Source organism: Odontesthes bonariensis, chromosome 9 (genome assembly GCF_027942865.1).
Source record: "Odontesthes bonariensis isolate fOdoBon6 chromosome 9, fOdoBon6.hap1, whole genome shotgun sequence".
In the NCBI taxonomy this organism is placed as follows: Eukaryota; Metazoa; Chordata; class Actinopteri; order Atheriniformes; family Atherinopsidae; genus Odontesthes; species Odontesthes bonariensis.
The window spans coordinates 2604862-2620732 of NC_134514.1; the positions used below are offsets into that span (position 1 = coordinate 2604862).

The following is a 15871-nucleotide window of genomic DNA, read 5'->3' on the forward strand; positions in this document are numbered from 1 at the left end:
ACAGGAAAAGTGGGCAGCAGCCTCTTTTGTTTCGTGTTTACTTCCTAAATTCAGTGTTTCTGATGTGTAAGAAGTTACTTCTGGTTTGTTTTTACCTCTTTAGGCGTCAACCACTTCACAATCTTGATGTTCTCAATAAGATTAGGGACGGGAATTGATGCATTTTTATTGATTCTTGACCAAGTTTCTTCATAAGAAAACAATAATCTTTAGATGAATGTTGGTCAGATGCATGTTGAAAAACGTGTCCTGATCAGTAGTTCTCCAGTTTCCCGAAGCTCTTTCAGAGTTTTTCTTTGGACATTTGTACCTGAGCATCTTCAGAGGAATGTGTTTTTTCTTTGTTTAGCCACTTAAATCTTAGCTATGAACCATTCAGGCAGGAAAAAGGCTCCTAACTCAAGAGATGAACCAGTGTTGTGTAATCCTGTCCAAATTACTAAGCATCTATAGCCATACTAGCAGCTAACATCCTGTGCTAACACTCAAAGCACTTCGAATTGCCTTGTCTACGAATTGTGCTCTACAAATAAAATAAACTTGCCTAACATGCTAGTAGTTGCTAACACGTTAGCAGTTAGCATAACTTATACATCATCCTTCCTCTGTTATGTTAAACCTGTTTAAATGGGCTTTAAGCATCTATAGCCATGCTAGCAGCTCAGAGATCCTGTGCTAACATGCTAGTAGTTGCTCATCTGCTAGCATGTTAGCACAACTTCTTATCCGAACATTCATGAACTTTGGTATAAAGTTACAGAAACTGACTGGAGAAACAGCTGTGTGTCAGGGGCATTGACCTTTGTTCAGCCACTTAACTCTGAGCTGTGAAGCATTCAGGCAGGAAAAAGGCTCCTAACTCAAGGGATGAACCAGTGTTGTGTCCACACAGAACAGACAACTTAACAAAGAAGCCGTTTTAAACTGGATCTTTAGGCACTTTGTTCCCAGCAGCCTGTCACAGAGACACATCATTTGTTCCCATTTCTTTAGCTGCATCTGTGAAAAACAGCGTCATAGTTTCAACTTTTTTGTACATTTACGTTTAAAACTGCTTTCAGTTACCAAAAGAGTCAAATTAATATAAGAAATTCAGTTTAAAAAAAATCCTAATCCCAAAAAAATGAACGTTATCACGTCTAAAAGTAGAAAAGTAGGAAAAAAACAGACAATAATAAGAATTATATGTTATTCAACATCAAGAAAAAGTAAATAAGATTCAATTTAAAGCTTAAAAAAGGAATATAAGATATAATCTAATGACTAATTATGGAACAATTAATATAAATGAAATGATTAAACTGTTTTATGCCACCAGAAATGAATAATCTAGAAGCTCTTTGTGGGTTTTAGACTGGAATTAAGATTTGTTCCCATTTCTTTAGCTGCATGTGTGAAAAACAGCAAAGATAACACAGTGTGACAGACAGAAAACAGGATTTCTGCAGCAACAAGGTGATTCCCAAAGAGCTGTTAGCTGAAAACTTGGCATATCTCAGCATGGTGTGCAGTGTGTCCTTAAAACATTTGAGGAAACTGGACAAGTGGAGGACAGAAGAAGAAGTGTCAGGCCTAAAGAACTATCTACAGCAGATGAACAGGATCTGAAAGTGATGTCCTTTGAGTGTTAAAGCACCGTGTTAAACATCTGGTGGTTCGCTGTTTCTCTGCGGGCGTCACCGGCCTCGTCACCTGGTCCAGGAGGAGCGATGTCATGTAAACATCAAGCCCCCTGAAGCCCCCTGAAGCCCCCTGAAGCCCCCTGAAGCAGGGAAACGTAAACACTCTCATACTGTGGTTCCCAGGCTCTGAGCTCTGGTTCTCATGTTGCAGCCGTGCAGACCTGCAGGCTCATTATACAATAAGTGTGACTAATAATTCAGATTATTCTCCAGAATTACTGCCATCAATCTCTATTTTCTCTCTTTTCCTTTTCCACCCTGTTGTGTTTCAACCCAAACACAACAGAGAAAGCATGATGTTACATTTTATAGCAGCTTTAAACTCTCTAACCTGTCGATTATCAGACAGACTCTGAATTATTTTTGTTTTCACTGTTAGTGAAGCCAATGTTTTAAGCACTGATGGGTAATTACTGCTTATTACAAGTCCAACACTTTGTCCTCTGAGCCACTCAGAGTCACTTTAAAACAGGACGAGCTGAAGAGATTAAATGGAGGTTTCCAAGATGTTTTCATTATTTTCAAAAAGCCAAATGTAACTGTGAAAGAGAAACACTGTAAAGAATTCCCCTGTAAAATAACAGTAAAATACTGTGGACGCCGGTATTTTACTGCAACTACTGTTATTTATTTTAACAGTATAATAACGTATTTATCTACTGGTATTGTTAAATAACTGATTTAACTGTTAATTTACATGTGAGGGATGAATATTCAACAGTATTTTACATTTACGCCCAGGGCGTAAATCTAGCCAGGATTGCCTGTGGCCGTAATAATCTTGTGATGATTCGTCGTGCTGCTCACTTTGACGTTTTAAACACGAGTCGGGCTTGAACACGGGTTTATGTTCATGTTGGAACATGTTTCAGTGAATCTCTGCAGCTGTTACCATGGAAACATCTGCAGATATTCACTTTAAAGCTGCTCAGAACTGAACTAACTCTGGTTCTGTCTCAGATTCTGGGTTTATGTTCATGTTGGAACATGTTCCAGTGAATCTCTGCAGCTGTTACCATGGAAACATCTGCAGATATTCACTTTAAAGCTGCTCAGAACTGAACTAACTCTGGTTCTGTCTCAGATTCTGGGTTTATGTTCATGTTGGAACATGTTTCAGTGAATCTCTGCAGCTGTTACCATGGAAACATCTGCAGATATTCACTTTAAAGCTGCTCAGAACTGAACTAACTCTGGTTCTGCCTCAGATTCTGGGTTTATGTTCATGTTGGAACATGTTTCAGTGAATCTCTGCAGCTGTTACCATGGAAACATCTGCAGATATTCACTTTAAAGCTGCTCAGAACTGAACTAACTCTGGTTCTGCCTCAGATTCTGGGTTTATGTTCATGTTGGAACATGTTTCAGTGAATCTCTGCAGCTGTTACCATGGAAACATCTGCAGATATTCACTTTAAAGCTGCTCAGAACTGAACTAACTCTGGTTCTGCCTCAGATTCTGGGTTTATGTTCATGTTGGGACATGTTTCAGTGAATCTCTGCAGCTGTTACCATGGAAACATCTGCAGATATTCACTTTAAAGCTGCTCAGAACTGAACTAACTCTGGTTCTGTCTCAGATTCTGGGTTTATGTTCATGTTGGAACATGTTTCAGTGAATCTCTGCAGCTGTTACCATGGAAACATCTGCAGATATTCACTTTAAAGCTGCTCAGAACTGAACTAACTCTGGTTCTGCCTCAGATTCTGGGTTTATGTTCATGTTGGAACATGTTTCAGTGAATCTCTGCAGCTGTTACCATGGAAACATCTGCAGATATTCACTTTAAAGCTGCTCAGAACTGAACTAACTCTGGTTCTGCCTCAGATTCTGGGTTTATGTTCATGTTGGAACATGTTGCAGTGAATCTCTGCAGCTGTTACCATGGAAACATCTGCAGATATTCACTTTAAAGCTGCTCAGAACTGAACTAACTCTGGTTCTGCCTCAGATTCTGGGTTTATGTTCATGTTGGAACATGTTTCAGTGAATCTCTGCAGCTGTTACCATGGAAACATCTGCAGATATTCACTTTAAAGCTGCTCAGAACTGAACTAACTCTGGTTCTGCCTCAGATTCTGGGTTTATGTTCATGTTGGAACATGTTTCATGTTTCAATTTGCTTTTGTTCTAGAATGCGCTGCTGAGGGTGGCAGCATGTTGGAGTAGCTCTGTACCTCACATTGAGATTTTTCTTTTTTTTTCTAAATTTCATTCCTGTTATTTCTTGGAAGAAATTGCATTTTTTGGACAACTGTTCCTTCCTACCTTGGATGCTGTGCAGCTGGATTAATTTTTCCCAATACTTTTGTATATTTTACTCTTTTGTCATGATGCATCACCATAGCAACAAGGTGGTTTACAACAGGGAGCAGCTGAATAACTTTGGAAAAGCAGAAATAATTCGACAACTGAAGCCAGAAATCCCACTGGAATTGAAAAGGAGGCGTCGTGGATGCAGAGCAGGAGCAAAGAGGAGAGAAAAAAAGAAGAAGTTCAAACCATCTCTGCCATCCTGCATCATGGGAAATGTAAGATCGTTAGCTAACAAGTTGGATGAACTTTTAGCCTTGATAAGGACTCAGCAAGAATATCGGGAATGTAGCATTATGTGTTTTACTGAGACATGGCTGCAGGATCATATCCCCGACTCCAGCGTCTCTCTGCCGGGCTTCCTGACTGTACGAGCAGATCGAGATTTAAAGAGTAGCAGGAAAAGGAAAGGGGGTGGATTGGCAGTGCTTGTCAACAACAGATGGTGTTACCCAGGACATGTTACTGTGAAGAGTCGTCTCTGCAGTCCTGACATTGAACTATTGGCAGTAAGTTTTCGTCCATATTATTTGCCAAGAGAGTTCACCAGTGTTGTTTTGGTGGCTGTTTACATTCCACCCTCAGCTGTTGCCGACACTGCATGTGATGTCATCAGTTCCGTTGTTGCTAAGATACAGACACAACACCCCAATTCTTTTGTGGCAATATCTGGTGATTTTAATCATGCCTCACTCTCTGCTACACTGCCAACTTTTCAACAGTTTGTCAGCTGCTCTACCAGAGAAAACAAGACATTGGATTTGTTTTACACAAATGTCAAGGATTCATACATTTCCAAATCAAGACCTCCCCTGGGAAAATCAGATCACAACCTTGTTTTTCTCTGTTCAGCATATAAACCCCTTGTCCAGAGACTACCTGTCACAAAAAGGACTGTTAGAAAGTGGTCAGAGGAAGCTGAAGAAGCCTTACAGGGTTGTTTTGATGCAACCGATTGGATTTCTCTTTGTAAGCCACATGGAGAGGACATTAATGCCATGACTGAGTGTGTGACTGACTATATAAACTTCTGTGTGGACAACACCATCCCCACCAGAACAGTGAGATGCTTCCCTAATAACAAACCCTGGATCACCAGTGAGCTAAAGGAACTATTGAACAAGAAAAAAAGAGCCTTTAGGGAGCGAGACAGGGAGTTACTGAGGAGTATACAGAAGCAGCTCAAAGTCAAGATCAGAGAGAGCAAGGAGGTGTATAGAAAGAAGCTTGAGAGTAAACTGCAGAGGAACAATATCAGAGATGTGTGGTCAGGAATGAAGAAGATCACAGGCCTCAAGCAGAGGGAGGATCGGATGGATGGAAGTCTGGACAGAGCAAATGAGCTGAACACATTCTTCAACAGGTTCAGTTCAGGAACAAGCTCACCATCCTCCCCTCCTGTTCCCAGCCAAAGAGACATCCCACCCTCCTCTGACCCACAGCTTTCCTGTAACATCTCCATCTCCACCTCAGTCATGGATTCTTCTGCTTCCAATAGTTTGTCATCAACCCAATCAGGAGATGCTGCTGTCCCCTTTGCCTCCCCCTCCCACTTTTCTGTTTCTAGAAGTCAGGTGAAGAGGCAGTTGGAGAGACTGAACCGGAACAAGGCTGCAGGTCCAGATGGTGTCAGCCCCCGAGTCCTGAAGGCCTGTGCAGAGGAGCTCTGTGGGATTCTGCAACACCTTTTCAACCTTAGCTTGACCCAAGAGAAGGTACCACTGTTGTGGAAGACATCCTGTCTGGTTCCGGTACCAAAGAAAACTCACCCTTCAGACATCAATGACTACAGACCTGTTGCCCTGACATCCCACATCATGAAGGTCCTGGAGAGACTCCTGTTGACCCACCTGTGTAAGCAAACCAGCACATATCAGGACCCCCTGCAGTTTGCTTATCGCCATGGAGTTGGAGTTGAAGACGCTATCATACACCTGCTTCAACAAACCCACTGTCATCTGGATAAAGCAGGCAGCACTGTGAGGATCATGTTCTTTGATTTCTCCAGTGCATTTAACACAATCCAGCCTGATCTGCTTAGTCTGAAACTCCAGAAGACTCAGGTGGAGGCCTCAACAATCACCTGGATTAATGACTACCTGACAAACAGACCACAGTTTGTCAGACTGAAGAATTGTGTGTCTAACCAGGTGATCAGCAGCACAGGAGCACCACAGGGGACTGTACTCTCACCATTCCTTTTCACTCTGTACACTTCAGACTTCCAGTACAAGTCAGACTCCTGTCATCTACAGAAATATTCAGATGACTCTGCAGTTGTCGGGTGTATCAGAGATGGACAAGAAGCTGAGTACAGAGAGCTGGTGGACCGCTTTGTGGCATGGTGTGGGAACAATCATCTCATCTTGAATGTTAACAAAACAAAGGAGATGATTGTAGATTTCAGGAGAAACAAGGTCAGATCAAACCCTGTTTCCATCATGGGAGAAGAAGTGGAGGTGGTTGAGGAATATAAATACCTTGGTGTTCATGTGGACAACAGACTGGACTGGAGACACAACAGTGAAGCAATCTACAAGAAAGGACAGAGCAGACTGTACTTCTTGAGGAAGCTAAGGTCCTTCAAGGTTTGCAACAAGATGTTGCAGATCTTCTACAAGTCTGTTGTTGAGAGCGTCATTTCCTCTTGCGTCATCTGTTGGGGCAGCAGCATCAGAACCAGGGACCTAAAAAGACTCAACAACCTGATAAGGAAGGCTGGTTCTGTTCTGGGGACGACTGTGGAACCTCTGGAGACAATAATGCAAAGAAGGATTTTGCATAAAATCAAGAGAATTATGGACAACCCTGAACATCCTCTCCATGAGACTGTTATCAGAAAACAGAGTCTCTTCAGTCAAAGGCTTCTTCAGTTTGGATGCAAAACGGACCGCTACAGGAAATCTTTCCTGCCCACAGCCATCAGCATCTATAATAACTCTTTGATTTAATTGAGCTACATCAACATTTAATTTCCCTCTGGGATAAATAAAGTATTTTTGAATTGAATTTGAATTAGAATTGAATTGAAGTTTCAGTGAATCTCTGCTGCTGTTACCATGGAAACATCTGCAGATATTCACTTTAAAGCTGCTCAGAACTGAACTAACTCTGGTTCTGCCTCAGATTCTGGGTTTATGTTCATGTTGGAACATGTTTCAGTGAATCTCTGCAGCTGCTTCCTGTTTACATGGAGAAATATAAAGAAATTAGATCTGGATCAGGAGTTTTTCACAGTTCTCTAAATTACTTGTCAGGAAATTTAAAAAAAAATACACCTTTATGCTGATGACACTGTTTTATATAGTGACTCAGGTGGATATATATATAAAATATATATATATATATATAATAGGTGGATGAGAGCTTTTGTTCACTTTATGGTTAAATCCATCTTCACACAGACTGCATATACATAGCATCACACTTAAAGAGAAGTACAAAAACAGTGTTGAAACTCTACTAACAGTATGAAGAAGGTGTATAAAGATACAAGTTCAGAAGGAGGAAACCTGCTCTCTGCTGCATAAATTCAGACAGAGTTGTTGTGTAATGCATCACAAAGCAGTAATTTTAAATGGAGATGTAGTCCAGATGGTCATGGCACCATCTTGGCTTGTAGTCTGGTTACAATAGCTCAGAAAAGATGCTGTTGGTGGAGGTTTACGGCCTGAGCACATCAGCTGTGGGGGGACTTAAAGTTCGACTGATCACGTCCTGAAGTGGAAGCCTAATGATGTGTTGTTAACTTTAGCGTTAGCGTTAGCTCCGTACCAACAGTCTGACCCTGTGAGGCAGAGTGAGCTTTAAGCGTCTTCAGACACGCTTGTTTGAGGGAAGAGAAGCCGCATCAGTTCGGGTCGGATTACTCGCTGCCAGCTGAAACTTATCAATCACTGCAGGATCTTTCCATCTGCAGACTCTGTGAAGGTTTAAAGAATCGACTGATTCTGGAACCTTTCACAGAGTCATGAGGAGCCAGATGAGCTCTCATCGTGTCATTGTTCTCCGTCTGAAAGAAGCTCGTCCAAACTTTTAAAGGATTAAACTGACTCAACTCTGCAGTCTGTTCCAGCTTCATCTTTCTTTTCTCCAAAGCTATTTCATCCGTCCATCCATCCATCCTTTCTTCTGTTCAGGCTCATAAATGGGCGGCAGTGGATCCCAGCTGTCATGAAGTGAGATGTGAGGTACCTCCCAGGTCACAATCACAAAAACGGGGAATCATTCTAGTCTTTTTCTTTGTTTTATGACGTGTTTGAGTTGATATTCTGACGAATGTCCAGCTGGAGACGGCTCTGTGGGCTCCTGGTTATTTAAATGGCTTCGGCAGCCCATCACCGGGCTGTGGGACGGCTGAATGTTTGAGCCGTTACACGGTTAGTTTGATGTTAACCGTCGACAGCAGGGTTCATGAAAGGCCGTAAAGAACAAACGTTTGTTGTTGGTTTTTTTTAGTTGTGGGTGATGCTATAAAGCTTGGTTTGGTTCTGAATGTTGGAAGAGAACCCGGAAGTTCTGGTTCCACTTTTAAACTGAACTGCGGACGTTTTTGGGCCACTGCAGCCTGTTAAATTTAATGTCAGCTGATGTGTGTGGGGTTGCCGTGGCAACGAGATACAGCATCGATAACACACACGCGACGCTCCAAACAGAAATCAATAAAGATTCATTTTAAGGAGAAAACCTCTTTTCAGATGCTGAAATAGTTGAAAATAAGATGAAGTTTCTTTCTCTAAAGTTGTTCCCCATCTTTATTTTTTTGTTCTTGCCTTTGGCAGATGCGTGTGTTTTGTGTGTTTTGCCTTTAAGTGATATTTTATGCTGTAAATGCAGGATTTTGTTTTTAAATTTATTTTGAAATGCGTGCTTTTATGTTGAAACAAGTAAAACAGGAAGTAGCGCCGGTTAGCTCCGTGAGCTCCGTGAGCTTCACACCTGTAGCGGTGATGTTAGCTGCTAGTTTATCTTTATTTTATTGCTCCATGCTTCGTGGTGTTTGCTGTAACTGTGTGAATGTGATGCATTCAACAGACTCTTACTATAATAAAACCTGCGTTAATGCGCAACAAAATATTTATCGGCGTTAAATAGTTAAATAGTTAACAAGTTAACGCGATAATAACGAGTTAACTCGCCCAGCCCTAGTTATTACAGAGCTTTTGTTGTGCTTTTGTGTGTCGTATTTACGTGTTTCGGGGAAACTTTTACCCTCTTGCACAGTAACTGATGGTATGTAGTGTGATAGGAGGAGACGGTACATCACACCGTTCTGTTGTTTTAATGGCGTAAAATGACACAAAGTGCCGAAAGCAGCCTGTTATTTAATTATTATGTTATTACTGAGCTCTTCTGTCCTGGAATGAGACGTCAGCCTGTTTCCAGTTATGCTTTTTGTTTTATGATGGAGCCAAAGTGTTCTGGGCTGTGTTCCAAACCGCATACTTCTCCTACTTCTCCTACTAACTTTTTGAGTTAGTATGCGAGTTTGAGTAAGCGAGAAGTTCCCGGATGCATACTAGATTCTCCTAAATGTTGGGTATGCATCATGAGGTTACTACTCATACTCAAACTACCCAAGATGCAACGTAACGTGACGTCGCCGATCGTCATTTCCTGTCAAAACGGCAGTTTCAAGCTAGCTACAACGAGGGTAGGTTCACTTCCTGTTTTCAAAACAAAAGCACCAATTGTATACAAGAAAATACTTTTAAAATTCCTTAATGGGATCAAAGTGTAGAGCTTCAGATCCTCGTAGTCAAAGGGGCAGAATGATAAGATGGATAATGATGAGCAGTTAACCAGAGAGCACACAGTGGTGGTGAGTGAGGCCTTTTATCAGCCTTATTATTACCATAAACAATAAGAAAAACTGAGCTTTACAAAGCCCAACTAATGCCTGGAATAAGACCCTAAAGCAAGAGAAGTCGAGGAGCAGGAACCAAATAGAGAAAAAGGAGGAAGTTTAAAGCATTTCTTCCCCTGAACATCAGGAGAAATGTGAGATCACTGGTGGATAAAATGGACGAGCTTGGAGCCCTAATGAGGATTAATTGAATTGAAAATATATTTATATGGGTTAGGGTTTGTGTGGATTTAATAGTAGGGAGAGCCTTCTGCTTTGTTGGCGTTAAGTAACAGATTAAGCTGTCAAAGGTGCATCTGTGAGCAGAAAGGTTTGACTCTGGTGGGACTCGAACCCACAACCTTTGAATGACTTCCTCATTACTTTTCTAGAAGTCCAATGCGCTATCCGTTGCGCCACAGAGCCACTTGCAGGTGTAGTTCTCACCATAATTCCCATTCCCAGTATGTATACTGGGCAAAAATAGGGCAAAAATACCAACTGTGGATTTTTATAATGCATATTTTGATATTTCAATGATATTAAAATAAAAAAAATAACAAAAACAATTCGGTATTGGCTATTGGACAAATTATTTGTATTTTTTAAAATATTTTTAACATTGCTATCGCTATCGGCTCACAGTTTCCCAACCGATGCATCTTTACTGTGAACATAAACCGGAAAATGTTGCCACGATACAAATAAAACAACAAACAAAACGAGGTGTTAATGTTAGAGATTCCAGGTGGTCTCAAGAGTTTCTCCAGTTCAGAATAACAGTGCCTTACAGTCGATCCAAAGGAAGGGAAATGACTGGAGAATCTCCTCTTTTACTCAACTTTCTCCTGAAAGCAACATGAAATATTTAACACATTGGCTGTGTTCCAAACAGCATACTTCTCCTACTTCTCCTACTAACTTTCTGAGTTAGTAAGCGAGTTTGAGTAAGCGAGAAGTTCCCGGATGCATACTAGATTCTCTGAAATGTTGGGTATGCATCATGAGGTTACTACTCATACTCAAACTACCCAAGATGCAACGTAACGTGACGTCGCCGATCGTCATTTCCTGTCAAAACGGCAGTTTCAAGCTAGCTACAACGAGGGTAGGTTCACTTCCTGTTTTCAAAACAAAAGCACCAATTGTATGGTAATGGCTTTCCCTATGATAAAAGGCAACGGGTATTTTATTTTGTGAAAATAACAGGAAGTGCGTTGCTCACTGCGGCTAGCTTTAGTAGCGCCGAATTCGTGGGAACAAAGTTGTAAACAGCCGGTATTTTGTCAGGTTTTCAACACGTTGGGGATCTAAACGACTACTTTCTCTCCTGAAAATGTTTCAAATGTTGCTAAAGTTTACAGAGTTTAGAGCTTAAGGGAAATCAGCTTCAGGCCGGCTGATTTCAGCTCGGGCAGGAGCGAAATGCATTGTGGGTAAACGCTCTGCATACTGTCTGATCGATGAGTATGCAGTATGCAGTATGTGGTTTCGAACACAGCCATTAACTTAGTTTGTGCAGTTAATGCCTTAGGAAGGAAGGGAAGTTCCCCTAAGTCATCGGGAAACAGGGTCAGATGGTGACAGTATGACTTCATCCAAAAGTCATCGGGTTAAAGCTTGACTCTGGTGGGACTCGAACCCACAACCTTTGAATCGCCTCCTTTGTGGTTTAGCTAGAAGTCCAACGCGCTGTCCATTGCGCCACAGAGCCACAGATGTTGTCCTGGTTACACTTTAGTCGAACTCTGCCCATCTTTGCTTTCATTGATCCGTGACTCCTGAGTTTTTCCTGCTATGACCAGTGGACGCGTCCTCTGACTGTTCACCAGCGTGCCTCCAGCTTTTTAAAGCAACGTTAAAGCCTGGAAGTCACCAGGAAAGGGAAGACGGTTAGCGTAGCGTCCTCAGAGGTGACGGAAACATGGAAACATGGCTGCATGTGTGTGTTTAACCTCCCCGTAACGTAACCACAGAGTTGGAGCTGATCCAGCTCTGCCTGCTGCCTCCGGCTGAACCTTCTCTCAGGGACACTCAGCTTATTTTTAATCCGACTTTCAGAAAGTTCCCCCAGCTTCAGCTCCTTTTCTACACCGCTTTCTCCACCAGTCGAGCAGAAAGTTTATTTAAGTTAATGACTCTGGTGGACTAGAAGTCCGTTGCACCACAGAGGCTTTAACTTTTGGACCCCAGTTCACAGGCTTTTATTTTGTAAAAGTCTGTCGCTCACAGGCTTTTATTCTGTAAAAGTTTGTTGCTCACAGGCTTTTATTTTGTAAAAGTCTGTTTCTCACAGGCTTTTATTCTGTAAAAGTCTGTTGCTCACAGGCTTTTATTTTGTAAAAGTCTGTTGCTCACAGGCTTTTATTTTGTAAAAGTCTGCTGCTCACAGGCTTTTATTCTGTAAAAGTCTGTTGCTCACAGGCTTTTATTTTGTAAAAAGTCTGTTGCTCACAGGCTTTTATTTTGTAAAAGTCTGCTGCTGTCTGCTGTGGAACAGGAAAAGAAAGTAATCGGCGGATCCACCAAACATGGAGAAGGGTACGGAACTTTTACTCGGCCATTTTCATTTTAAAGTTCTTCCAGACGGCGGAGTCGACAGAACCAAAGTCATCTGTAAACTCTGCCAAGTTGAATCGTCTTCTCAGCGTAGTAGTTCCAGTCTAAAATATCACTTAAAGGCAAAACACACAACTGATAGCAGCAAGTCATTCAAGGAAACAGACAGTGGAGCGAGGCTTCTACATAAAAACTACAGAAAGATGCTGATGTTAAAAGTGTGTTTGCACAACAAATGTTATGGCACTTTCATTCATATGGCAGCACATTTAAAATAAAGCTAAATGCTAAAAGCTATACGCTACTTTTGGATTCATTTTGGGATTTTGCGTACAAATGTGATTAATCGTGATTAATCAGGGAAATCATGTGATTAATTAGATTAAACATTTTAATCGTTGCCCAGCCCTGGTTTTATGTCAGCCAGTAGATTCCAGATGGCTTTTTAAAACAGATTTACAATAGGAAGGATTGGATCGTGTGAACACGAACATTAGTTTGGATCATATCTTTGACATGGAGTCCAGAAACCGATCGCACGTCGCTGTGTTAGAGAGTCTGTAGATGTCATCCAGCAACCTGCAGGCTTCCTCTGCATCTGGTTCCCATTACCACCAACCAGAGAGGCCGGCCTCCCCCCTGACATGCATCCACCAGCGTTCCAGCAGACAGCTGCAGAAACACTTGTTTATGTACGATGAATGAACTGGGTCAACCTGTGTAACTGTATCAATGAAGCTGGCTGGCTCTGCGGCGGACACATGCACTCACACACATGCACGCTCGCAGGGTAATATGAAGAGGCCGCATTCTTGTCCTCCGGCCAAACATTACATATGTGCTCACGCTTTTACACAAAAGAGGAGTCGAGTCCTCCTCTTCGCTCCCCTGAAAAATACCCAGAAACGAATGTTTCATCCTTAATTTCTGCGTCTGCTCGGACGACTTCTGCAGCATTTTATTGACAGAAGAAGAAGAAGAAAGGCAGCGTTGGGTGGGTTGTTTGCAAGGGTGAGACGTGAGTGGTGACAGCAGAAGCTAACCAGGTTTTCTCCTGATTCTCACCAGGTTTCTGCTTCCTGTGACATCATCACACCATGCCTGAGGGGTCACGGCGTGGCAGCCAGAGATCGCCCAGTAACACAGGTAAAGGTAAGCTCCTCCCCTTCTGTAAGCTCCTCCCACCGGGTCCCCTTCTGTTAGCTCCTCCCACCAGGTCCAATAGATTGGTTTCTCGTGACGTAACAGTGCTGCATCGCGAACGCGCGAAATTCAGATGGATGTGTTTTGTGCTGTTTACAGCTGCTCCAAAAGTTCTATTAGAATACCAAAGGTTGTCGTACACAAAGGTGAGAAATGTAAAAAGCTAACAGAACAACAACAAAAAATGGATTTCAAACCTACGTCTGCAGTCGGGAGGAGCAGAGTCTGTTTACTCTCGTGTCTGCAGCGACCACTTCGTCAGAGGTATGTTAGCTAACTGCTAACTTTGTTTTTGTGGCTGTGTTTATATAGCATTGGGGTGTTGTTAAATACTCATTTACTTAGTAATGATTATTGAGTTTCCGGTAGTCTAATATGGGCTTCATTGTGGGCTTGCATCTTAACACATAAAATAATATAACAACAATATAACTCACCCTGCCGAAGACCAAACAATATCCGTCGTGGAGCCGTTTAGTACCAAGGTTGTGGACCCATCCGCTTACCAAAAAATTGTACGCCTCCATACTTTTGTAGGCCTTCATTTGTTGTTTTGTGTAGTATGATGTTTGAAGGACCAGATAGTTGGTTATGTCCACAGCCTCGATGGTCGGCAAATCCTTATATTCTCCAGAAAATTCACTCATCTTCATGAGGTACGGGTCCCGCCCAACATATTTACTCACTAATTGTTTGTATCGTATTCTAGAAACTGGCTCTAAATCTCTACAATACGGACTCTCTGGAACGGTTTCCTCCATAGACGTAGTCGCCATATTTACTTCCTGACAAACATCTGAAAACCGCGCCCTCTTACGACCACGTGACTGAAACCAAGCTATTCCGTAAGCTCCTCCCACCGGAAACTGTGCTAAACCACAAATGAATCGATAAAATCGTGTAATTTATTTATAAATTAGATCGGTCAGTCTGGGCCCTGATGACAGAGCTTATTAAGGCCGGCTGACTTTCTTTGTTTTGGGGGATTTTCTTACATGTTGGAATGCCCTGCGAGGAGATAAAGCTCCTCAGATGTATGTTGGACTTTAAGCCCTGCAGAAGGCATTCAGAGGTTAAAGGTTCAAGTCCCAGCAGAGTGAAAAAGGAGGATGTTTGGGTCGCCCTGCTGTCAGAATAAGGACAGAAGGGGTTCGTTTCTACAGCAGAAACACGACTTCAGTCACAAGCTGTGATTTTCCCACGAAGCTGCTGCCACTTACACTCACTTTGAGCAGATTTATTTCAGCGTTTTGAGTCTGGCTCGACTTTCGCTGTGAGCTGTGACTTCCTGTCAGCAGAGCTGAGAGGCCCGGCGCACACACATACATATATAAATATATAAATCTATATATGCACAGGCTCAGTAATGAGCTGTAATTACACACAGCCACCATGCTGTTTAGCTGCTCTGCTGTTATATGGGCTCCAGAGTTAGCATCACACATACAAACACCTCGAAACACACCAGAGGAGGGTCACATGTCTGCTGAACCCTGCAGCTATAAAGGAAGCAAAGAAGTGAACTCTGTGAACAGAGTCTGCTAACACAAACAGAGTCAGTGAACAGAGTCTGTGAACGCAAACAGAGCCTGTGAACAGTCTGCTGAGTGCTGCAGCTATAAAGGAAGCAAAGAAGAGAACTCTGTGAACAGAATGTGTGAACAGAGTCTGTGAACGCAAACAGAGTCTGCTGAGCGCTGCAGCTATAAAGGAAGCAAAGAAGAGAACTCTGTGAACAGAATGTGTGAACAGAGTCTGTGAACGCAAACAGAGTCTGTGAACAGAGTCTGCTGAGCGCTGCAGCTATAAAGGAAGCAAAGAAGAGAACTCTGTGAACAGAATGTGTGAACAGAGTCTGTGAACGCAAACAGAGTCTGTGAACAGAGTCTGCTGAGCGCTGCAGCTATAAAGGAAGCAAAGAAGAGAACTCTGTGAACAGAATGTGTGAACAGAGTCTGTGAACGCAAACAGAGTCTGTGAACAGAGTCACAAACAGAGTCTGTGAACACAAACAGAGTCTGTGAACAGAGTCTGCTGAACCCTGCAGCTATAAAGGAAGCAAAGAAGAGAACTCTGTGAACAGAGTCTGTTAACACAAACAGAGTCTGTGAACAGAGTCTGTGAACGCAAACAGAGTCTGTGAACAGAGTCTGCTGAGTGCTGCAGCTATAAAGGAAGCAAAGAAGAGAACTCTGTGAACAGAATGTGTGAACACAAACAAAGTCAGTGAACAGAGTCTGTGAACGCAAACAGAGCCTGTGAACAGAG

General features: G+C 42.3%; 1 protein-coding gene and 2 non-coding genes across 3 annotated transcripts in view; 1 reads left to right on the forward strand and 2 right to left on the reverse strand.

The window, feature by feature from the left end:
• plekhg2 (pleckstrin homology domain containing, family G (with RhoGef domain) member 2) overlaps positions 1–15871 on the forward strand; it is a 161045-nt gene that overhangs the window by 24142 nt on the left and 121032 nt on the right. The window contains exon 2 of the mRNA XM_075474552.1: positions 13469–13552. Within this exon, the coding sequence (XP_075330667.1) occupies positions 13498–13552 (55 nt within the window). The 5' untranslated portion in view covers positions 13469–13497. The remainder of the gene's footprint in view (positions 1–13468; positions 13553–15871) is intronic.
• On the reverse strand, positions 10176–10267 carry trnar-ucu (transfer RNA arginine (anticodon UCU)). The gene is given in 2 exon segments: positions 10176–10211; positions 10231–10267. It is a non-coding gene; the product is annotated as a tRNA-Arg (tRNA).
• trnar-ucu (transfer RNA arginine (anticodon UCU)) lies at positions 11463–11555 on the reverse strand. Its single transcript has 2 exons — positions 11519–11555; positions 11463–11498 (listed from the first exon to the last, which is right to left on the reverse strand). It is a non-coding gene; the product is annotated as a tRNA-Arg (tRNA).